Source organism: Bos javanicus, chromosome 20 (genome assembly GCF_032452875.1).
Source record: "Bos javanicus breed banteng chromosome 20, ARS-OSU_banteng_1.0, whole genome shotgun sequence".
NCBI classification, from domain to species: Eukaryota; Metazoa; Chordata; class Mammalia; order Artiodactyla; family Bovidae; genus Bos; species Bos javanicus.
Genome location: NC_083887.1, coordinates 14774018 through 14799655, shown reverse-complemented (window position 1 = coordinate 14799655; position 25638 = coordinate 14774018). Strand labels below are relative to the sequence as shown.

Genomic DNA, 25638 nt, shown 5'->3' with positions numbered 1-25638 from the left:
ACTTATAAGATCAGGCTGTTGCCAAAAATGAAGACAAACAGTACTGAGATGATTGTCCTATTTCATGGCCAACAAAATTAAAGTAAATTACAGAAATATGAGGTAAAAACACACATTTAATAAAGCCTATTAATTAGATTATGCTATACACGTGTGGTTCTGAAAAACTGTTATGAGAATATGACAGATAGGAATAATTTTAGGCCTCATATTCTAACAGTTTTAAGTTGTAGATTGCACTATCATTTGACAAAGTCTAATTTCTATGTTTATAGCGAAAAATAATTGCTCTCACTTCTTCACAGTTAATTAGGTAGGAAATCTTTTCCCACAACTGAATCCATGTATCACATTGACCATTAATGCCTGTTTCCTGACACCAGATAAAATGAGACCTCAGGATTCATTCACTCCAGTGGCAGAAAGCGAAGCCAGGTTTCTAAGAGAATTCAACAATTTTGCTGTTTTTTCCACAGCTTTCCTCTCTCCCATTCTACTCCCAGTTAGTCAGTTTTTACAACATTCCCATTCTGGAAGAAGCAGAGATGAGAGAACACTCCAGTGCAAGCTCCCTTTACATGTGAACTTGCTCTTTCCGTTTTTATGCTCATTTCTCCTCACTCTGTCAAGCACTTTCTCTGACTCTGCTCCAACCCTCTGCCATCACTTACAGTCAGATTTCCCCAGGTCCTTTGAGGTATACCACCCTCCCTTCCTCCTCTTAAGATCTAAGATAAGATGGATTCTTCCCCTGTATTGTGCCACTAGGATATACACAGATAGAAAAAATGCAGAGGAAATGTAATCACAAAAAGGAAGAGAGAGATGCTGAAAGTTAAAAATTCTTAATTCAAAATCTAGTGGGAGTTGAGAGATCAAGATGCTCTAATAAGAAATTAATGAACAGCCATCCATCCAGCAAAAACAGGATAAGCTCAAGACAAAGAATAACATATGAGCAATAAAGACTCCTGGGTATTCCATCTCCTATTAAGGAATGTAAAGAAAATGACCCACACCAATAAAAGAAACAAGCAACATAAAGACAGAAATAGAATAGAGCTGCAAGCCTTACTTTCCAATGTAATGAGGCAATTGATACTGAAATAGAACATTAGGTTAGAAGAAATAAAGCGGGATAAATCTTAAAATAGATTATGATTCAAATTATGGGTGGACACATGCATTTGTCCTTTGAACAAATATTTATTGAGCACCTATCATATGCAAGGTACTGGGAGACTGAAATTATCAGGACTACACAGATGGATCTGTGTTCTTGTTGAGTATATAGTCTCGTGCAGAGAAATAGAAGGGGAAGAAAGTTCTAAAAACCCCAAACACTAATAATTACAATGTCAATAATTAAAATAGAATAGGTAACGTAATAGAAAGTGACCATGACTGGGTGACCATTTTAGAAGGGGTGATCAAAACTCTGAGGAGACAGAACTTAATCTGAGATTTAATGACAAGAAGGACACAACTTCATAAACATTTGTATCTAATGCAAAGGACCCAAGACCAGAACAAGTTTGTACTATTTGAAGAACATAAATATAAACAACTTCTGGGATCTAAGGGCAGTCTAACACCATCTATTATTCTGTCTCCTTGTCTTAAATACCAAACAGGGCGCAGGACACCATATTCATCACCTTTAGTCAAAGTAGATGTCAGCTAAGGACTAGGAAAATAACAGTGATCACAGCTTCCACTTGTTGTGTACCTTCTGCTTGCCAGGTGCTTTATCCATGCCATCTTATTTCATACTCAAATATTGTTTTTCCCATTTTACAGATGGAGAAGCTGAAGCGCAAAGAGGTAACTTGTCCAGGGTCACCTAACACATTCATCCCCTCCACAAAGTTTGTGATTGTTCTACCCCACCAAATCATTGCCCACTAAGCTACCTTGGAGAAAGACAAGAGAACATATCAAATGGAGAAACGAAAAATACTAGACTAGCACTATGAGCTGGAGAAGGCAATGGCACCCCACTCCAGTACTCTTGCCTGGAAAATCCCATGGACGGAGGAGCCTGGTAGGCTGCAGTCCATGGGGTCGCTAAGAGTTGGACATGACTGAGCAACTTCACTTTCACTTTTCACTTTCATGCATTGGAGAAGGCAATGGCAACCCACTCCAGTGTTCTTGCCTGGAGAATCCCAGGGATGGGGGAGCCTGGTGGGCTGCCATCTATGGGGTCACACAGAGTCGGACACAACTGAAGTGACTTAGCATAGCATAGCATAGCATAGCACTATGAGCTGAATTTGTTCTCAGATCTGACTTAATGATTGGTGTGCATATTTCAAGACACCATGTTTAATGAACTGCTAAAATTCATTGTGCATTTTATTTCTTACCAAAAGAAGTTCAGAGAGTTACTTCTAAGATGGGAGGGAAAGTGAACTCCCTCAATCACTTAATGATTTACAAAATATTTTGATTTGGGTAAAGAAGTTTAATTCTGCCTAGGAAATGCTTGTATTTAGAAAAATCAAATGAAGCTTTCATGTGATACAAAGGAAGCATGATTTTAGCTATGATACTCATTCTGGGAAAGTTGAAGTTAATTAACTACACAGTTGATACCTCCTGTACATTATTCTGCTCTACCTTAGGGGCTGGAAATGGAGCAATGAAAGCCTCACAGGGACCTCCCTCAAACGTGTTTCTATTGTCTCCAGTGTCCTGTTATTCTGCTTCCTCCATGCAGCTAGGAGAACCACCAAGATGACTATGACTCTGGGGGCACTACTACTCTAGTGTCAGAAGGAGTACAGAGGACATAGGGAAGTGGGAGGGGCTGGGAAGAGGGAGGTAGCTCTGTCTCTTCTCTAAATTGGAAAATGTTCATTTCCCAGTGTATGGGCAGGAAAAGAGCTCTGTTTATGGTATAAGTATTATTTTTCCACTATATGTTTTATGGCACTATGAATATCTCAGCACTATGTAGAAGAGCCTTTGAAACTATTTTTCAATACAGGTAAACAACTAACTGAATTAATATAACTTATTTTTTTTTTAATTACATGCTTTTTGGAAATGCAAGGATAAAAGCCAATTACTTAACAGCCTACATTTCCCCACTCCTTTTCACAGTGCATGGAGTTACAAAGCTTCTACCATTTATGAAAATGCATGAGAACAAGCGTAACCATGTGGATAAGCTTCCACACATCTCCTGTAAGCTGTGTTCATTTAGTTGCTCACAGTCAGTACAAAAACCATCCCAGGAGCCTTTCCTAGATACAGTATCATAGCAGATAATGTGTCTGGAGCACAGAGGACATGAGAAATTTGCCCCTGCCATCAAGGAAATGATAGTGCGGTGATACAATATTTGCTCAGAGAAGATTAGTTTGTTTTGTTTTGATTCCTAGGGAAATTCACACAAATGAATAAAGTTGACTACGGTGGACATCAGAAGCCAAACTCAGGGCCTCCAAGGGGACGCTATGGCAGTGCTTTCTACCGTCACTCTAGGCTGAAGACGGAGTGGCAGCAAGAAGGAGGGGAGGGGAGGGAAGAGAGGAAAATAGTAAGAGAAGAAAGAGAATGGGAGAAGTGAGATCAGGAGTAGGAAAGAGGTCTCCAGAGTGGAGGGTGATAAAGGGGCCACCACTCTAAAGACCCCAGCCCAGTCTTCTGGGGCTAGTACAGTCCTAGGACTTTGGAGGTGGAAGGAGCTCTGTGGGACTTTTGAGGCTGCCCCACAGTCAGACGTGTTTTTATTCCTCCTCAACAACTGACCATTTCTCACGAATATAAGAATACCCAACTGGTATGTGCTTCATGGGTGGTTTCCTTTAACTTTTTCTCAAACATGCCTGTTATAGTATCCATAAACAGGCTAAAAATACATGGAAATCCCAAAGGAGCTGAAGGCCAAAAGCTTTGCACAGCCCTGAGGAAAGTGGCCAACTTTTTGATGTCTCAGTTCTCGACAGGGTAAAGCCAGCTTAGTGTGATTTTAAGGTACTCTAAAGGCTGTCCTTCTCCCCTCCCTCCATCTCCTCCCTGAGAAAATACTTGTTCACTGAGGCCTGAAATTGATTTTTCAGGGGACAGAGTTTTTCATTTCATAATTAAAAAAAATGATTTTAAATGCATAGTCACTCTTGGGCAAAGTAAAACTTTGACTTGAAGTTAGCATCTGGAAGCAGCCTGACCCTTTTCCTGTGAGCAGCACAGACACCATCTGAGGTGCTCCTTCCAAGGATCCCTGGTCAAAGGGGGGAAGCTGGGGATGCAGAACTCAGATCTGCCACTGTCCAGGTGTGTGGGGCACTCCCCTGCTGACTTTCTGATGGGACTCAAAAGAACATCTAGCCTCTCCAACCTCATCTCTAACCAGCCACCCCACCCCACCTGCCCCCCAAACCCTGCTGGCCACACTCAAGGAATCTTGAACTACTTTGAGGAACCTGAATTCGGCAGTTCTTTCCAGTTGCTCCCTCTGCCTGTAACATACTGTCCACCCTACCCTATCCCACAACCACCCTTTCACATAGTCTACCCCTACGCTTTCTTTGAGTTGGAACTTAGATGGGACTTGCCTGCAGAGAGCGTTCCCTGGCTCTCCATGGCTGCACCTCTGCCCACCCAGTGTGTTTCCCAGGCACATGTTCAATTGAGGGGTAGACATCTGATCTGTTGTCTGTTGTCCTCTCTAGAATTGACATCTTGAGTGTGTTCACCATTACTTTCATTTAATAATTATTGAATAAGCAAAAGGAATGTGCTTTCATTCTGTTGTTGAAAGAGAGGGAGTGTACCAGGAGAAAAAGAAGCTTGTCCAGAGATGTTGGACTGAATTAGTACCAGCAAAAGACACAATGAACAGAATAAATCCATATTAGTTCTTGAATTTGTCAGGGTAGGGTACCAACTGTATGAAACAACACCAAATCTCAACGGATTAGAACAAAAGAGTTCACTATTTACCCATGTCAGAGTCCAGCCCCAGAGCTGGGGTGGGCTGGGCCCTTTTGTTCTTTCCATTCCCCACATCCATCCAATGGTCAGGGGAGAAAAGAAAGCATAAGGGTTTCTACGGGAGGATTCTTAGACACTCATCTGGAAGAAGCATACATCATTCTTACTCAGAATTCATTTGCCAAAACTCTGTCACACAGGGGAAAAAAAAAAAAAGGAGGAAGAGAAAAAAAAAAAATAGAGGTCGGCAAACACAAAACAGTCTCCTATGGCCCTGAAAAACAAGGAAGGATGATTTCAAGAAACCAGAAATTGAGGAATTTCTCAAAGCTCAAAAGCAATGGAGATTGGATTGGTGGATATAAATGAAGAAAGGAAGCCAGAGCCGATAAGAAACGCAAGGAGAAACATAAGAAATTCATGCAGGAGAAAAATACCACAAAATAAAATTCATTCCAGAGATACTTTAGCCTAAGAGTCAACAAATGCAGATCACAGAAAGGATTTCTGGAAACGCTGTCAGGGAAATGAATGTTTGAAATTGAATTCAGGAAGAGCTGGACTACCCCACGCTGAGTAACTGAGATAGACATTGCTTGCCCCAGAAGGACACCTGCTGTGAGTGTCGGGTCTGGGCGGCAAAGCAGAACAGAGGGTGAAATAACTGGGATCCTCCATGAGGGCAGCTGCGGAACAGGAAGGGGAGCACAAGACCGCAGCGTTTTTTCTCAGGCTAAATTGTTCCACCTATCTCTTTGGAGTAGACCTTGTAAACAAGAAACTCCAAGCAAACACAGGACCCAAGAAATAAGATGTGTATCCAGGTCAGCTTATCAGTGGAGATGAGAAGCACCCAGAAGACAAGCTGTAGACACGCCTTGTCCAGCCAAACACCTGCTCCTTTTCCAGTCACCAGAAGAAAGATGCTCATCAAAAAAAAAAAAAAAGAAAGATGCTCATCAGAATGACAGGCAAACAGAAAAACCCACACCCTGAAAGGGATGTACCAAATGGCAATATGCAAACAGCTAATGCTCGGTGAACAGATTTTAAGTAGAAACAGGTGAAGAATTTAAAATATAAATGTAATTAATAGTCTCAGAGAGATTTGTGTTAGGTCTGTCACACCTCAGAAACAGCAGTAAGAAATCTATCAGTTTTGTTGGAAATGAAAGTGTTATCTATCAGATAAAATTTCAGTAGATGGTTTAATTAGTGTTGGGAGACAGTTTTTCAGTCGCTAGCATGTCTGCATATCTTGCAAAGTGAGATACTGACTGCCTTTGTTTTACACTATCTTTTCAAGGATGTTTATTTAGTAAATGTCTTGAAAAAGAGAGACTGTGTCTCCCTCCAGAGCAAGGGATGCTTACAATTCAGTATAATGAAAATATTTCCCTCTGAAGCAAAGGGCAGACATGCCTTCTTACCGAAGGCATGTCTCTTCTATAAAGTCTTCTTATAGAAGACTTTGGATCCTTAATTTCAGGGCTCTTATCTCCTGTGTGTGTGGAGGTATGAGACACCCTTCTGGTGTCTCAAGAAATTAACACAAATGCTGCTACTCTATTCCTGTTTTGTGTACAAAGTTGTCTTTGTCTCTAACCTAGGAGTCTTGTGTCTCTTTCCAGTACCCATGAGATTGTGGCAGGTTAACACACATAGAGGAAATTCAGACCCTTCACAGTTCTTAACAATTTATATTATAATGGAAATACTGAGAGCTTAAAATAGGGACTCGTGGTTAAGACTCTGGGCTTCCAATGCAGGGAGTATTGGTTTGGTCCCTGGTCAGGAAACGAAATCCCACATGCTTTGCAGTACAGCCAAAACAAACAGAAACCCATAAAATCGCGACCTGAAAGGTCAAGTCAAGTTACTCTCCCAGAACTCAGTCCCCACAGTGAATATAGAATATAGGGGATAAATACGATCCAGAGACTAACATGAAATAGGAATTCTGATAGAACTGAGAAAATATAAATAATCAACAAATAGAAAAGCTTTCCCCAAACCTAATGAAAGAAATATTTAAATTGAGAAGGCTATAACATCTCAATAAATCACTCCACATATTACTTAGTAATTACAAAGGGAAAAGGATTCCTCCACGTATAAATCCTGGAAGAAATCACCTTAACCACGCTATCGGTACTTAACTAACCTCATTAATAATGGAACAAACACTTGTGTGCTTTCTAATGCGATGCACTAAAAAGGACACAGTATTGCTTCTATAATATTCTCACTTAAAATGAGAATTATTCTCACTTTACTCTGAATCTAGACTTATGGAAATAATCAGACAATTCTATATTTAAAGACATTCTTTAAAACAACTGGCCTGGACTCTCTGTTCAAAAATATCAACATCATGAAGGATGAAAAAAGACCAGGAGTCTGTTCTAGATTAAAAGAGAATAAAGAAACATGACAGATAAATGTGGTGCATAATCCTTAATTGAATCCTTCAATGTAAAAAGAAAGCTATAAATGACATTACTGGAAAAACTGGATATTGTGGAATATTTGGAAAACTGGAAAATTTAGATATATATATTAAATAATAAAGTGAAAGTGTTAGTTGCTCATTGTATCTGACTCTTTGCAACCCCATGGGCTGTAGCCTGCCAGGCTCCTCTGTCCATGGAATTTTCCAGGCAAGAATGGTAGAATGGGTTGCCATTTCCTTCTCCAGGGAATCTTCCTGACCCAGGGATCCAACTGGGATCTCCTGCATTGCAAGCAGATTCTTTACCATTTAAGCCACCAGGGAAGCCCATCTATTAAATAATAGTATTGCATCAAATTGAATTGAATCATGGATTTAATTAAAGTTAAATAAAGTTTTTCATGTGATAATGGTTTTAAGATTCTATAGGTAAATGTTCTTTAGGAGATATATGTTGAAGTATTTGGGATGAAATATCATTAATGTCTGTAACTTTTACATGGCCCGTCAAAAATTATAAACATTGTACATATACATAAATTATATACATAATCTTATATGTGAAATCTATATATATGCATATATATATATATATATATATACACACACAGACAGAGAGGGAGAGAGACAAAAGAAAAATATGGCTAAACCAACAACACTGTAAAGCAATTTTCCTCCAATTAAAAAATAAGTTAAAAAAAGAAAAATAGGCCTAAATATTAACAATTGGTGAAACTAGAATATTTGGATGTTCATTGAATTATTCTGGAAGTTTGCTATAGGCTTGAAAATTTTCAATATAAAATAACTGGAGAAAATAGACTACAAATGCAAGTCAAATGCCAAAAAAGGAGTAATGTATAAAGTACTCATATCTAGACATATTTAGGAACCATTTCATAACTCAATTGTTTAAAGATAAAACTCTTTCAGAAGGCCATAAACAGTCTACATACATAGCATCCTTGGATATATATAGAAGAAAGAGAACAATATCAGCCAAGTTCTGAAAGAAACTTAGAACATAGATTTTTATATCCAGCCAATTAGAATTTAAGTGCAAGTACAGAGAGAGAAGCAAAAAGTATTTTCAGTAATATGAAGACTAAGAAATTTTGTATTCAAAGATCTCCTCCGAAATAGTCAAACATATATTCCAGAAAAATTAAAATGAATCCAGGAAAGAGGAAGACACGAAATCCAAGAAGCAGTGGTATACAAAGAAATTGTCAGCCATCAATATGCAGCATTAGAGATGAGAAACAGTTACAATAGGAAACTATACTATTAAAAATGTAATTAGTGAATGATTTTCAAGGATAAATAAATTACCAGACTCAAGGAAAGCAAAATCTTTTAATAAACCATGAAACCTAGACAGTACTGAAAAAGTAATCAATGAGTCATCTTTTGCTAAAGTTCCAAGTTTCAGATGCTAGTAATTTATAGTTTCACTTGCAGTGGAAATTATCATTATCTATCATGGAGATAGAACTCTTTCAAATCAGCAAGACAGCCAAGCGATATGAACAGAAAATGTAAAGAAGGAATGAATACAGGTAGCCAATTAACTTACAAAAAAATATTAAATTTAATCTCAGTTCAGTTCAGTTGCTCAGTTGTGTCCAACTCTTTGCAACCCCATGGACTGCAGCATGCCAGGCCTCCCTGTCCATCGCCAACTCCCAGAGTTTACTCAAAATCATGTCCATTGAGTCGGTGATGTCATCCAACCATTTCATCCTCTGTCATTCCCTTCTCCTCCTGCCTTCAGTCTTTCTCAACATCAGGGTCTTTTCAAATGAGTCAGGTCTTCACATCAGGTGGCCAAAGTATTGGCATTTCAGCTTCAATACCAGTCCTTCCAATGAATACTCAGGACTGATTTCCTTTAGGATGGACTGGTTGGATCTCCTTGCTGTCCAAGGAACCCCCCTCAAGAGTCTTCTCCAACACCACAGTTCAAAAGCATCAATTCTTCAGCACTCAGCTTTCTTTATAGTCCAACTGTCACCTCCATACATGACCACTGGAAAAACCATAGTCTTGACTAAACGGACCTTTGTTGGCAAAGTCACGTTACTTTTTAATATACCGTCTAGTTTGGTCATAACTTTTCTCCCAAGGAGTAAGCATCTTTTAATTTCATGGCTGCAGTCACTATCTGCAGTGATTTTGCAGCCCAAGAAAAGAAAGTCAGCCACTGTTTCCACTGTTTCCCCATCTATTTACCATGAAGTGATGGGGCTGGATGCCATGATCTTAGTTTTCTGAATGTTGATCTTTAAGCCAACTTTTGCACTCTTTTCTTTCACTTTCATCAAGAGGCTCTTTAGTTATTCTTCACTTTCTGCCATAAGGGTGGTGTCGTCTGCATATCTGAGGTTACTGATATTTCTTCTGGCAATTCTGATTCCAGCTTGTGCTTCATCCATCCCAGTGTTTCTCATGATGTACTCTGCATTTAAGTTAAATAAGCAGGGTGACAACATACAGCCTTGACATACTCCTTTTCCTATTTGGAACCAATCTGTTGTTCCATGTCTAGTTCTAACTGTTGCTTCTTGCCCTGCATACAGATTTCTCAAGAGGCAAGTCAGGTGGTCTGGTATTCCCATCTCTTTCAGAATTTTCCACAGTTTCTTGTGGTCCACACAGTCAAAAGCTTTGGCATAGTCAGTAAAGCAGAAGTAGATAATTTTCTGGAACTCTCTTACTTTTTCAATGATCCACATTTAATCTCAGTAGTAATAAAAGAGAGGGAAAAAGAAATTCAATGAAAGATTCTATTTTCCCCCATCAAATAAGCAAAATTAAATATTGATAATTAAAGTTCTGGCAAAAGTGTATGGAAATGGATTCTCTCATTCAGAGTTGGTGGAAGCGAAATGTAAATTAGCATAGGCTGCAACTTCCCTGGTAGTCCATGGTAAAGACTCTGCCTTCCAATTTAGGGGATGCAGGTTCAAACCTTGGTTGGGGAACTAAGATCCCACGTGCTATGGGACAGCAAAGCTTATCCTCCACAACAAGAAAACCTGCACACCACAGCAAAGACCCAACACCACCGCCAAAAAAAAATTAGCATAGCCTTTTCGGAGGCCAGTTTGGCAATGTGTATTTAAGTACAAAATGTGAATACGTGTACTTTGTCCCAGTTCTCTATATTAAAGGATCTGTCCTATACAAATATTGGCATATGTAAAGAAAGGGAAGAATTGCAATGTAAATTCCTTGCTGGGGAATACTCTGCATCCATTAAAAAGCATGAAATAAATCAGAATGCACTAATATGAAAGTATCTCTAACCATGATGACATGGTGAAGAAAGTTGTATAACATATATAATTACCTTTTTAAATGCCATAGATCTATTGAAATTGTCCAATGTGTAAGACTTCATCCTTGGTACTGGACTTATAGAACTAAAGAAAACAGATTAATTCCTGGCCTTACGGACTTTACATATACAGTTTGGAGATGAATGATTAGAGTAGGATTGGGGCAAGCAAATAATAAACTAGTTAGCAAATACATAACATGCTTTCTAACAGTGGTAAGTTATCTGAAGGCAATACATAGAGACTGCAGTGGGAAGGATGCCCAGCGTCCAGTCAGTGCTCTCAGTAAATGAGGGCAGTTTTGATCTGAACATGTGTTCTGAAATTGAAAACCACTCCAGTCTCCTGTCTTTTATGATGTGCCAGCCAGAGAAGATATAGCATGATCAAACTTCTGCAGAGATTTTGTGAGCTGACAGCACCAAACTGCAGGTCCAGCATCCAGGTTTTCCATTCCTGTTCATCTGCATTAGCAGAATTAGACCTAAGCTCTGAAAACTGAGGGAAAGGAGGGTGTACTTGGCATTGCAAGCTCAGAGGCCTGTTTCAGGAATACATGAGTAGTTATGTTACTTTGAAAAAGTTATAGAATGTATTTGCCTTATGTAAGTAGAATTAGCACAGGCAGTAAGAGGAAACAAAGTCACTGTGGACTGGAGTCCATATAAGCCTTCGTGTGTAAGAGGTGAATGTATGAAGGAGGTAGAGGAAGGACTTTAAGTCCTAACATCACGCTACCTTGAGTTCTCCCCTGTTCCCACGAAGGAAAGCTTTGGGCTCTCTAGTCCTGACCACAGGACAAGGCCTACAGTGGTCCCACGCCAAGCAGAGCCCATAAAGCAGAGAATTTGTGTGAATCTTCTGGGTCTCCAATTTGCTGCCCAAACCATACTCCATTCTCCACAGATTTCAGCACCAAAGGAGCAGAAACAGGAGCCATGCTTGCTTTCAGATGGGCCTCTCCTTTAGAGCTTTGGGCTGTTTTGGGGGGGACACACCCTGTTTTGTCTCTCACTCAAGTATTAGCCACCACTGCTCAGATTCACATCCCAAGGCTGAATGCTCAGAAGTAGGTGCCACATGGACTGCACTTGTGCACTCTACCAGGAGATGAGTGCAAATGCTAAGAAGTCAGTGCCTTCCAACTGGGAAATGGTAGTATGCTAAATTATGTACTTAATTAATCTCTACCAACAGAAATACCATAAAACTGGAAAAAGCAATTAAATCACCCAGGATCAGTGTACATAAAGTATACACAAAAGGAACAAAAATTTCACCAGTAAACTTGTGTTTGTGCTTTGGCTGAATATTCACAGGTCCATTTCTACTATAGGCTGATGAATGGTACACAATTACCGGTTAATTGCTTGTCTCTTTCTCCTTGTGTTGCTACCTCATGGGTTAGAAATGACAGGGATAAAATGTTTGCTGCTGCTGCTGCTAAGTCACTTCAGTCATGTCCGACTCTGTGCAACCCCATAGACAGCAGCCCACCAGACTCCCTCGTCCCTGGGATTCTCCAGGCAAGAACACTGGAATGGGTTGCCATTTCCTTCTCCAATGCATGAAAGTGAAAAGTGAAAGTATAGTAGACTCCTTCAAATCAGGAACCCAAGGGAAAAGATTCCCATTAGATTTTACTGTAACAGCCTGCCTTTTCTTAAGTGTTTTTATATTTTGGGGTTTTTTTTTAACATGCAAAAACAATTACATGATGATTAAGGAAACTGAGCTAAGAGGTAACCAGGGGGAGCTGCTATCTCATGAACATTCAACGATACAGGCTGTAACGATTTCTTGACAACCAGTCTAGAGCTGTAGTTACATAATACAAATAAAACTCATTGAAAGAGTGAAACAATATAGCTACCCACTTTTTCCCAGATTACATCATATTATACAACAGCTTTGTAATTATTTGTAATTTTTTAAATTGTCTATCTCCAGCTCCATGAAGCAAAGACTATGTCTTTCTCTCACTTCTGTATCTCTAGCATCAAGCCCAGTATCTGATACTTAGCTGACACTCGGGAAACATTTGTGAGTGAATGAATGAATAACTGAACAACTGTAAAGGCCAGGTTTCAAATCCTGTTCTTGAGCCTCACAGGCCCTTCTCATGATAGCAAGATACCTCCTTGCAGATACACAGATGTTCAAGGAAGAATAAAAGGCATTTACAGAGGACACAGGCTATACCTCCCATGTAATTTCATAGGAATTTATGGCTTAACCAGTTTGGAGATTTGTTTCCAGAAAGCATTTGATTTACTCCCTTAAGATCAGTCACGGTAAGTACAAGTCTTAGTGCATTGGCAATGCACTGCTATGGCCAGCTACTCAGTGCAAGGTGCTTCAGCTGATGACACTGATGGTCTCAACAGAGTATGGCTGGATCCTGAGACTGGGCTCTTTCCTCACAGAAGGATACGCTGGAGGAGGCTGGAGAGCCAGTGAAACAGAAGGCAGGTCCTTAATCTCTACTGCACCCTCAGGCCCACAGAGCTGGTGTCAGAATCAGAGAGAGCACCAGGGGCTCCTGTTCCTCCTGCTGGGTGTCACCTGCTTCTGGCCCTGCATCTGAGGACCAAAGAGCAGCACGACTTCGCAGGCTAACTCCCCTTCTCCCGAGCTAATCTGGTTTTACTCACCAATACTCCATCAAAAGCAGGGCCCTCACTTCAGGTTGAATTGACCTCAAGATACCTGTCCCAGAATGTTGTGAAAATACGCTACTCACACACACACAAATCACTTTAGTATTCAGAAAGTTTTTAGGGGCTTCCCTGGTGATCCAGCTGTTAAAAATCCTCCTGCCAATGCAAGGGACACAGGTTTAATCCCTGCTCCAAGAAGATTCCACATGCCACGGAGCAGCTAAGCCTGTGCGCCACAACTTCTGAAGCTGGCGAGCCTAGAGCCCATCCTCAACAAACTGAAACCACCACAGTGAGAAGCCTGCCCTCTGCAACGAAGAGTAGCCCCTGCCCTCCACAACTAGAGAAAACCCATGTGTAGCAACAAAGACCCAGCACAGCCAAAATAAATAAATAATAATACAAAAAATAAATATTAATAAAAGCTTTTAGGGTTAAAGGAGCATTCGGCTCAAAGCATAACCAAAGTCTGCAATGATACCTTGGGTATAGAATTTGCATTTATGATTTCTTATGCCCTTCTCTTTACCAACACCCACTCCCTTAGGAAAGGAGCCTGGAGGGGGAAGCAAGAGCCTGGATTGCAAAATTGAGGAGTGTGCTGAAACACCTGCTCTCGAGGACTCCTCGCCATCCCCTGTAGATATTCAGCAACATTCCTGGCAGGTTTCCACAGACATTGAGAACACTGAGAGGTAAGTGGGAAGTTACCCCAAATAGACTGCAGTCCTCCTCCAGTTAATACTTAGGGGCTACAGAGGGTTGACATTATTTTTCTTTTAGAATCAGAAAACAGAGCTCTCAGTAAACCAAGATGAGAGACAGTAAGGAGTCCAAATCCATCTACAGAATGGCAGCAGAACTGCCAGGAGACGTGGGCTCCCAGCCTCTGCTTATCCCACTCCATCAGCCGTGCATCTCCATGGAGATGCAAAGCGAGTGCTTCCTTGGGAAGCAAGAAAGTCAAATCTATATACCCATCACTGCTCACTCACCAGGCTGGGTCCCAACATTTCCCTTTGTTTCAGGGAGAATAACTCAAAATCGTGCAAAGATATCTTCAGATTTCAGGTGTATGGGATGGCCTATTTAGTGGCCAGTCGGGAGCCGAGGCATCGATCTAGTTCACAGTTTTCTGAAGAGCTGGCTTCTCTACCTCTCCTGGGATTTAGCTGATGGCCCCTTAGTGGTCAAAGTGTGTTAATGCATTTGTCTTTACAAGCAGTAGCTCAAGGCCAGACGGTTTCTTTCTTGGGAAGAAGAGATTCTACAGTGATTCTATTTCACTTGGGAAAAGGAAGCAATAATAATATAATCATAATCACATCTTGATGCTAAAAATTCCATTCTTTGAGGCAGAGGCATCAGCCCCTTCTTTATTGGCCTTCACACTGCTTTCTTGTCCTTTGCTACTCATGTCCCCAGAGCCAACGTGGAGCAGCTGAATGAACGCTGGGCAATTCCACCGAGAGCTCTGTGTGTGTGGGGTTGAGTCATTGACAAGATAATGAACATTTTATTTTTTTATTTTTAGAAATGTAACACAGTGGCATTTATAGCCATTGTGGTTTTACTTTCAGATTGTAATATAATTCTAAAGCTAATTACCAAATTTCTGTGTTTATAGAAAATTGAAGCATGTGGTAATTATGTGCTATTAATAAAACTTGGACTTTGTATAAGCTTGGAAATCCAACAATTCAAACAATAAAGCTGGTTGGCATGATCTGATAGAACTATAGACAAATGATGAGGGAGTGATTTCTCTTAATTTATAAAGTAGAAAATGCTTTCCTCTATTCCCAGGAAGAAAAACCTGCCAGAGTGCCATGGTCAGGGTATAGTTCATCAGCAAAGCCATTTTCCTTTTCAGAAACCTTGAACAGAAGCACTAATCAAGTTTTGTAAGCTTGTCAGAGAGCAAGCTATGGCGGATAATAATAATACGAAAGTCCACCCCTCAGCATTGGCAGTATTTCATTTCAGCCTCAAAATCCAGATTCTGGTCAAAGGAGATGGGAGCGAGTGGGAGAAGTAGGCACAGTAGACCTGTTATGGGAGAGGGCTTCCTTGCTTCTCCCTATCACTTTTCCCTAAGAGATCTGTGGGTTTCAAACTGGGCTGCACTTTAAAATTACTGGGAGGGCTTTGTAAAAATATTCCAAGTCAATTTAATGTGTTGACCCTTGGAAATGCTTAACACCTGTGTTACTCTGAATCTCTGAGTAATGAGGGACGACGGAGTGAACGCACAGCTAGGACAGCACTGGGACCAGATGAGAACAGCATTGCCCAGCCTCACCTTTCCCCAGGGTACCCCTGATGTCCTAGTTGGGTGTCCTTCACCTGCCCTTGGAAATTGAAGTACTGTCCTCATTACCAGAGTACTCGTCTCTCATCTCAGCCAGGTCCAACTAAAGGCAGAGATAGAGGGCTCCTACTAGCAGAATGCCCTGTGGAAATGTTTGTCAGAGTAGTTCTAATTCCTTCAGAGCCAACCCAACTCAACTTTTTTCTTCTTCTTCTTGTAAAAGCAAAATAAATGCAATTATTTGCCTACTGGAGGCTCAAACTGGTACACTTAGGCACAGACTTTGTACTTCAGTTGTGTCATAGAACAGACAGTTGGAGATTGCGTTTCCAAAATTTACAGCTGATTATTTTTTCTTTTTATCAATTTTACAGAGACATGCGAGAAATGAAAAACCTTTTAAGCAAACTCAGGGAAACTATGCCTTTACCACTGAAAAATCAAGGTGAGTCTTGTCATTTCTTTTTGAGGCAGAGGATGTTTTTCACACGATAACCTTGGGTCTTGTTTCTTGAGAAATGAAAGCAAGTGTTTTTTACACAAGCAATGGAAGGCATCGAGTGTACATTTGTCTTTCCTTGAGAAGATAAGAGAGAATAGTTTATCAGGTGAGAGCACTTTTGTTCTGAGGGGCGTTGAGAAACACTCTGATAACAGACACCTCCTTCTCTGGACCCGTCAGTCGAGAACATGTATTCATTGTTACCCTGCGAAGAGCACTGCACCAGGTGTGGCAAACACAGAAGGGCTGAAGAAGTTTACAGCCAGCTTCCCCAGTGGCTCAGTGGTAAAGAATTCACCTGCCAACGCAGGAGACTGGGTTCTGTCCCTGGCCAGGGAGGATCCCCCTTGCTGCAGAGCCTATATTCTAGAACCCAGGAGTGGCAACTACTGAGCCCACGTGCCCTAGAGCCTTTGCTTGGCAACAGAAGATGCCATGACAATGAGAAAAGCCTGTGTACCACAAGGAAAAGTAGCCCCCACTTGCCATGACAAGAAAAGCCCGTGCAGCAACCACAAAGACCCAGTCAAAATAAAAAAGGTTTTCTTTAAAGTTTATAGTGGAAGAGACTTAAGAACACCTCCAAAGGAAATGCCCTGCCATCCACACGTTATCTAAACAAACTAACAGTAGTAATTAACATATCTTGCCACTGTGATTTTGTATCCAGTTCCAATGTGTGGGGGCGTTTTCCACATATCCAAGCAATTATCAGACACTACTTGGGTGTCCTGCAGCTCAACTGATTTCTGACACTTACTGGAGATGGCATCAGATTCCACAGGTGAAGGGTTCAGTAGTCCTAAAAAACTGTCTCCCGCCCTCCAACTTTAGACCCCAGTCCCAAGCCCAAGTTGTCACATAAGCTTCTGTACATCTAGCTAGATCGGAGGGTCCAATGAGCCCCACCGTAGGTTTAATTAGTTCACTAGAGCAGCTCACAGAACTCAGAGAGAGATTTTACCTACCAGTTCACTGACTTATTACAGGATATTAACTCAGGAGCAGCCAGATGGCAGAAGTGTGGGCAGGGTGTGGGGAAAGGGTGCAGAAATTCCATGCCCTCTTCTGGAGGGCCATCTTCCCAGTCTCAGAAGCTCTCCAAACCCTTTTCTTTTGGGTTTTTCTGGCAACTTCCTAAACACGGGCATGATTGATTAAATCATTGGCCATTGCCAATTGGTTCAACCTCCAACACATCCCCCTCCCTGAAAGTCAGAGATGGGATGGAAAGTTCTAACCCTCCAATCACAGAGTTGGTTCTCCTAGGAGCCAGGTGTTTTCCTGACTCAGGAAAACACTGTCCTCGGGTGTTTTCCCAAAATCACATTATTAACCTAACAAAAGACATCTTTATGGCCCTCTAAGGACATTCCAAGAGTTTTAGTACCTCTGTGCCAGGAATAGGTCGAAGATCAAACATATATAAATTATAGTGTCACAGCCACTAGTCTAAATACCTTAGACGTATTAACTGTATTAACTTCTTTAATTCTAATAACATGTTTGAGGGAAATGCTATTCACATTTCCCGATTTACAGGAGACTGAGACACAGGTTAGCTAACTTGGCCAAGGCCAAACAGACTATAAGTAGGAAGTCTGGGATGTGATTCCAGGCAGTGCGTCTCCAGAACTATCCTATGGGAGTATACACTCTAACACAGGGAGGGAAAGGGGATATTCACTAGGATGTTAGTTCTGTGAGGGAAGGGTCTCTGTATGCTTCCATACAGTTGTTTTGTCTTCAGTACCTAGAGAAATGCTTGGAATACAGTAGAGTAAAAGCCAGCATAAACAGTAAATGTTTGTTCAACCTGCACCCAACTTTGCAGCCCCAGAGTCTGAAGATACGTACAAAGGGCTAGTAATAATCACTTTCACCAAGCACATGTGGCCAAGAGCAATCTTAAGTGAAGCATCCGCTTCAGAGAGTGGTACACCCAGGGTGGGGAAAGGGTTTGTGGAAGAAGGAAAGATCCCCCTCCTGTTTTCGCTGAGCACAGCCTCAGCAGGAGGGAGGGCAGGTTGCTTCTGAGCGAGGAGGGAGAGGATTTGGCGGCAGAGCTGGAGTACAGCTTGGCTCAGGGAGCTGTGTGGCAGAAGGTGGAGAGGTGGAGGTGAGAACACAGACAGAAGAGTGCGGTGTGACCCGAGCTGCAAGGGAGGGGGGCGGGTGTTGGAAAATAAGAGGCAGGAGATGTGGTGTACCAGGTAGCTGCAAGGACCCCCTGAAGGGCCTGTTGACCCAGGCTTACTGCCTTGGGCTTTGAGTTATGTTTGAGAGGACTTGTAGGGTTTTAAGAAAGCTGTGTTTTACTCCAACTCATGGTGGGGACGAGGGCCCTGTGGACACAGCATGCAAGTTTGCTGCTAGATGTCAGCATGGTTACAGCGAGCCTTGGGTTACCATGCTGGCTCTGCCATTTTCCTGGAAGAAGTTGTTTCCCTTCTGAACATGTATGTTTCCTCATCCCTGAAAAAGAGATCAGGTGACCTACTTCAGAGAGTTGTGAAGATTCAATGAAAAAATGCTTATCACATGCCTGCTACTAACCTTACAGAGAGGAAGCGCTCAACAAGTGCAGTATATTGTTGTTATTATTATTATTTACCAGCTGGCCCACCAACCTAGTTCAGGAAAACTCCAGATCATCATCAAATAGAATAACCCCAACTTCCGTTCACTCTGAAGCCACTGTGTGTAACGTCCATGAAAAGTTGACCTTGAGCCCATGAAAAGTCGACCTTGAACCTGCTCTCCAGAATATTGATCCCTGAGACTGGATTTGGGGCTCACCTCTGAAGCTATCCTCAGCTTCTTAATCTGTAGAGCAAGTACCCCCACCAACAGCATGTGGGCTTCCTCTTGTACTTCCTTAAAAGGATGACAACCCTCCCAGGCTGAATTTCATGGATTCCATGTAGCCTATATTAAACATCTGAAACATTCCCCCTATAATTAGTAAAAGTTCATCCAAAAGTTTTTGAATTAGGCATTATTGGAAGAACAGATATTTTATTTTCTTCATTTAGGACATTTTTATAATCATAAAAGTATAATATAATAGAAATTTTTGTATAACTTTATTACTTTTATAAGCAGAAAAAATAACTAGAATTTTAAATACATTTTAAAAATATAATAATAGTAGTGAATGATTTATACTGTCAGCGAAAAGGAAAAAAATCCAAACAAGGGACACCCAGGACTTGAATCCTAAATCCATTTGGGACATGAAAAGGAAAAAGCTAGGAGATAGAAGGTCTTCTTCAGGAGGGAGTAATGCTGTATGATTTTAAAATAAGTTTTTTCCAACTTTAAACTTTTAATTTTGATTTGGGGGTATAGCCAATTAACAGTGTTGTGGTAGTTTCAGGTGAACAGCGAAGGGACTCAGTCATATACATACTAAAATAATTTGTAAAATTCAGGTGAAGTCTTATGGGAAATTAAGGTTTCTTCATTTGGGGGAGAAAAGGGAACCCTTAGCACATGAAGATGCATCTCTATTCTGGGCAAGTTTAATCGGGCCTCACAGTATGATGGAGGGCTCATTAAACACACCCAGACCAGAGATCAGTGGCTCAGATGGTAAAGACTGTGCCCGAAATGCAGGAGACCCATGTTCGATCCCTGGGTCGGGAAGATCCCCTGGAGAAGGGAATGGCTACCCACTCCAGCATTCTTGCCTGGAGAATTCCAAGGACAGAGGAACCTGGCCTCCAAAGAGTAGGACTTGACTGACCACACTGGGAGTGAGCAGTGGAGAAGCAGGGATGTGAGTCTCCACCAGGGGTCTGAGAAGGCCTAAAGGAAGGAGAGAAGGTATCTGGGAGTCACTCTGGGAACATGTTTTAGCAGAGGCTGCTGCTGCTGCTGCTGCTGCTAAGTCACTTCAGTCATGTCCGACTCTGTGCAACCCCATAGACCGCAGCCCACTAGGCTCCTCTGTCCCTGGGATTTTCCAGGCAATCACACTGGAGTGGGTTGCCATTTCCTTCTCCAAGGCATAAAAGTGAAAAATGAAAGTGAAGTTGCTCAGTCATGTCCGACTCTTAGCAACCCCATGGACTGCAGCCCACCAGGCTCCTCCGTCCATGGGATTTTCCAGGCAAGAGTACTGGAGTGGGGTGCCATTGCCTTCTCTGTTAGCAGAGGCATAGGGCACCATTTTAATGAGGAAATCAACCAGATTCCTCTCTCTGACTGCATACACCAAGGTAGAGCATAGGGGCTGTCCCATTATCTCCTTGGAACTCTGTTCAGACAATCTTTTTATTATCCAGGTCTCATCTAAGCAGAAAATAGTGTGGGATGACATGTGGAAAAATGTATTCCAGTTCTTTTCTGTAGAACCTTATTTTCAAAACAGAATTCTAACTGGATGAAAAGCATTATAGAAAGCCATCTGTTTTCCTTGTCTGTGTCTTTCTTTTCTCTTTTTATTCCATTTACATGTGTGTTTGAAGCAGAGATAAAAAGGAATAAGATACTGCCCTGTTTCCCTACTCAAATCCTGACCATGTAGAAATCCCACCAGGCAAGTATGTGGGGACCCACCTGGAACTGCTTTGATTGCCCTGCTCTCCAAACTCCATACGTGTGTGTGTGCGCGTCAGTTGCTCAGGTGTGTCCCACGCTTTGCAACCCCATGGACCGTAACTCGCCAGGCTGCTCTGTCCATGGGATTCTCCAGGCAAAAAACTGGAATAGGTAGCCATTACCTTCTCTAGGGGATTTTCCTGACCAAGGGATAGAACCCAGGTCTCCTGCATTGCAAGCAGATTCTTTACCATTTGAGCCACCAGGGAAGCCCTTCCAGACCCTATCCTGTCCCTCAACTCAGAAACTCTTCCTGTTGATTTTAACATTTCAAGATTTAATCCTACCATCTCCCCTTCCCACCACAATCAAAATTTGATTTAGCAACAATATGCTGTAAATTGACTTTCAGTGACAAGCAAAAGTGGCCAAGAGCAGGCATTGTAATGGTTAATGATTATGCCTTCATTTGAGACGGGGCATTTACCTTCCCATACTTTGTTTAAGACTGGTGACAAAGGTGCGCAGAAGAAGAGGGAGCCTGACTTGCTCTGCCGCAGCTCCTCGCAGCCTCCCCGTCTCCTGGCTCTCAACCTGCTGTCCTTTCCTCTGCTTCAGCGCCTCTCCTGTCCTACATTCTGGGTCACTGGCAGTTCTGTAGGGAGCTTCATTAATTATGAGAGTCTTGCTGTGTCAAATGGATTACAAATGGAACCACCTGTGGAGAGCCCACAAGGTTACTGACAAAGGCTAAAAGGAGATGCGAAAGTGAAGGACAAGCATCTTCTAAATGCAGGCTGTAATCAAACAAAGCATCGCAGAAGTAAATTAAGCCTGAAAGACAGTTTCACCTTTTCCAAAATTCTGACTTCACGAATCCTGTGCGGTGTTGTCAGTACATTTAGTTTTGCCTAAAATTCAGTTGGTGGTACCACGCGTTAGAGTCAGTCTCGAGTGGATCAGTCAGGACTTGCAGTTGTTCTAGAATGGGTCCTCTCCTGCAGACAGTCGTGTGTGTGTGTGTGTGCGCACACACTCAACCCCTCAATCATGTCCAACCTTTGTGACCCTGTGGGCTGTAGCCTGCCAGGCTCTCCTGTCTGTGAAATCTTCCAGGCATATACTATAGCAGGTCACCATTTTCTACTCCAAGGGATCCTCCCAACCCAGGGATCAAACCAGCATCTCTTGTGTCTTCTACATTGGCAGGCAGTTTCTTTACCATTGTACCACCTGTGGACAGTCCTGCTCCAGACTAAACCAGGTCTAGGAACAGGTCCCCCATTCTCTACAGCCCTGCTCCACTCCAGTGTGAATGTGCGTAACCGGAACCAACCTAGCCATGGTTGAGTTCTCTGGCATGGAGCTGAAGGACAATGAGCTGTTATGCCACCTGCTAGCCTAGAGATGACCTTGTTGGCCCTTCCCCAGTGCCTCATTTAAAGACTTTCTGTGCTTCAAACTGGTGTCTGAATATCACTTTGGGCAGTTTTACCAGTTATCCCCGATTCTTTGCAATCTGTACAACATTTTGCCCAGGATTCAGTGTGATGTATGCTATGGCCCCCTCTCTCTCCTCCAATCTAATCCACTCATCACTGATCATACATCAGTCTCTTAGTACATTACTCTAATTATGTTGAGCCTCTACTCACAAATTTTAACTGTCTACACATTGCCGAAGGAAAAATAGATTTCTCACCTCAGCATTCTTTGTCCCCACCATTATCCAACATGTGATGGTCACCCATGATGTGCCAGGTGCTGGGGATCTCTCTATTCCTAAAGCAGGGGTCCCTAACCTCTGGGATCTAAGGCCTGGTGATTTGAGGTGGAGCGGATGTAATATTAATAGAAATAAAGTGCACAATAGATGTAATGCTCTTGAATCTTCCTGAAACTATCCCACCCCAGTCTGTGGAAAAAGTGTCTTCCACGAAACTGGTCCCTGGTGCCAAAAAGATTGGGCACCACTGCCCTAGAGGCTCTCCATCTCCACAGGACAAAATGGGAATGAGAATCACCTGGGAAGCTTTTTCAACTGGCATAGCCATCCCTTGCAGAGATTGTGATAGAGCCCTCAGGGTATGGCACGTGAATTCTGGAAACACACACACTATTGGAAAGACAAAAAAAAAAAAAAAAGGGTTTAAATGCAACAGTGCCATAATAGTCAGCAACGGATGCTGCAAGGGCATACTGGACTCTCACCTAGTCAGATTTTAGTTATAAATGGGGATGGAGGAGATGGGAGTAATTGAGAATTGCTTTTTGCAAAGTGTGTGAGCTGAGATTTTTTTATGATAAATCAGAATTAGCCAAAGAAAAAGGTGGAAAGAAGACAGTCTAGGCAGAAAATTCCAAATGTGTGAAGACATCTGGGGAGATGACAGAGCAGGGGATTTTGATGAGCTACAAGTACTTCATTAATTGGGAAAGTGGTTAGAAAAGAGGCTTCAGAGAGAGACTAGAGAGGTAGGGGGGCTATGTCATTAAGACCACTTTATTTCATATTAAGATGTTTGGACTTTATCCTGGGGTCACTGGAGGGGTTCAGTTAGTAGGCAAGTATGATAAGCCAGGTAAGAAATGCTTATGATCTGACCTAAAGCCAGGGGCTTGGAGAAGAGGATATGGCCAGTTGGCTGAAATATGTTAGCAAAGCAGAATCAAGGATTAAACCTGAGTTCAGATTTGCAAAGCAGAGTGAATGATGGTACCCATCACTAAGGTAGAGCAGAGCGGTACCAGCAGACATAGAGCACAGGACAGATGGAGCTCTGATTGTGGGGACACTCTAAGACCAGTGCTCAGAGTTTGTGGTGGATGTACATGCCTTATGTTGGTGTGAGACATGGGGGCTGGAAGGGCAGGAAATTCAGATGTAAACACAAGCAGCATGTTGGTAATTGAAGCCCTGAAAATACTTGAGACCACCCCCAGAGAGTATACAGAGAAGAGCTCTGAAATACCAAAATTTAAGTTTTGAGGGAAAAGAAGAAGAGTTTACAAAAAAACAGATATAAATCTCAGCATACTGGAATAAGAAAGTTGCAAGGAAAAAATGGCTCATAGTGTGGGGCAGTTCAGCTAAATAAGAACTGAAATTACCCATAGGATTTAGCAACAAAGGAGTCACTGGTGAGGTGGCCAGAATCAGCTGTCTTGGAATTGGGGGCATGCACAAAGCCTAATTAAGGAGGGTTGAGGAGTGAGTGAGAGATGAAGAGTTGAACAGCAAGGGTAAATTTATTGTCTCATAAAGAGTTGCTTATAGAATTGTGGATGCACAGGGTTGGAAACAGACAATGTTCCAAGGGCTGTGAAAGTGAAAGTGAAAGTCACTCAGTCATGTCCGACTCTTTGCAACCCCATGGACAGTCCATGGAATTCTCCAGGCCAGGATACTGGAGTGGGAAGCCTTTCCCTTCTCCAGGGTATCTTCCCAACCTAGGGATTGAACCCAGGTCTTCCACATTGCAGGCGGATTCTTTACCAGCTGAGCCACAAGGGAAGCCCAAGAATACTGGAATGGGTAGCCTATCCCTTGTCCAGGGGATCTTCCTAACCCAGGGATCACACCCAGGTCTTCTGCACTGCAGGTGGATTCTTTACCGACTGAGCTATCAGGAAAGCCCAAGGGCTACAGCACTTGTTTATAGAATGAATGCAGGCATGAAGGTAGAAGCATAGAGCAATCAGAAAAGCCTTTTCTGGATAAAAGGAGATGGCGTATGTAACGTCAGGGAGGCGAGAGAAGGTATATGGCCTTATTCAGGGAATTCTCAGTAGTTCTGTTTTACACTAACCTTTCTTCATATGCCTGTAATTCCAGCCGGACTGGACTGTTTACTTGGACCCAGTTCAGGCTGCCTTGACCTCCACATCTTTGTTCACACTGCTGTCTTCATCCAGTTCTACCTGCCCCCTACTTCACCAAATGTCCGAGTTCTCCCCATCCCTTTTGCCCTAGCATGAACACCAAGACCCCGGGAATCTTCCGCAAATGTTCTCTTTACAAGATGGGAGTAATTTCCCTCTGAGAATTCTCACAGCATTCTATTTATATCTCTCCAATGGCATTTCTAATGAAGCCTCCTAGTTACTCAAACCAGGATCCCTGAGGCCAAGGGTCACCTTTCTCTTAGGACCCATCTGGTGTTACCCTCAGCACCTGACAGAGAGCCTTGCAGTTCATAGGCCTTTGGTAATTCAGTGGTTCTCAAAGTGTGGTCTCAGGACCAGAAGTATCAGCAGGTCTGGGAACTTGTAAGAAATGCAGATTGTCTGGCCCCACCCCAGACCTACTGATTCAGAAACTCTGGAGGTGGGGCCGGCAATCTGTGCTTTAACAAGCCCTCAGATGAAACTGATGCTGCCCATGTTTGGGAACCCTGGAATTAGATGAAGATCTCTTTTTTTTTCCAGAATAAAAGTTTCCAACTGCAGTTTCATCATAAGCACTCCTCTTGACTTAGAGAACATAGCTGTAAACTCAAACCTCAGTTTATTATTTGCAAGCCTCATTTTCATGCCCTCTGTTTCTAACACATAATTTATGTAAAAAATCTTTTATTGGCAAACGTAATTTGAAATGGTATTATTGTACCTTAGGGGATTTCAGTGTTCCTGGCTCTAGTAGCACCCAAAAATTAATCATCAAATAACTGGATTTTGAATTTACTGATGACTGAATACCCTACTCTCCTTTGCTTTCACTTTCTGCTATGCTTTCCTCCTTCCTCTTCCCTTTCTCACTTTTTATTTTCAAATTTAAAACTGTCCTAGGTTACAGTTCTTTGAGAGTATGCACTTTGGAAAAAAGACAACATAAAATTCTCAAACATTAGCAATAAAAATAAAAGATTTCCCAAGTTCAGATG

General features: G+C 42.0%; 1 protein-coding gene across 2 annotated transcripts in view; it reads left to right on the top strand.

Annotated features, from left to right (window-relative positions):
- The window catches only part of RGS7BP (regulator of G protein signaling 7 binding protein), a 136007-nt gene that overhangs the window by 74999 nt on the left and 35370 nt on the right, over nt 1–25638 (top strand). For both annotated transcript variants that reach the window (XM_061393434.1, XM_061393435.1), the window contains exons 4-5: nt 13945–14092; nt 16083–16153. In XM_061393434.1, the coding sequence (XP_061249418.1) occupies nt 13945–14092; nt 16083–16153 (219 nt within the window). The remainder of the gene's footprint in view (nt 1–13944; nt 14093–16082; nt 16154–25638) is intronic.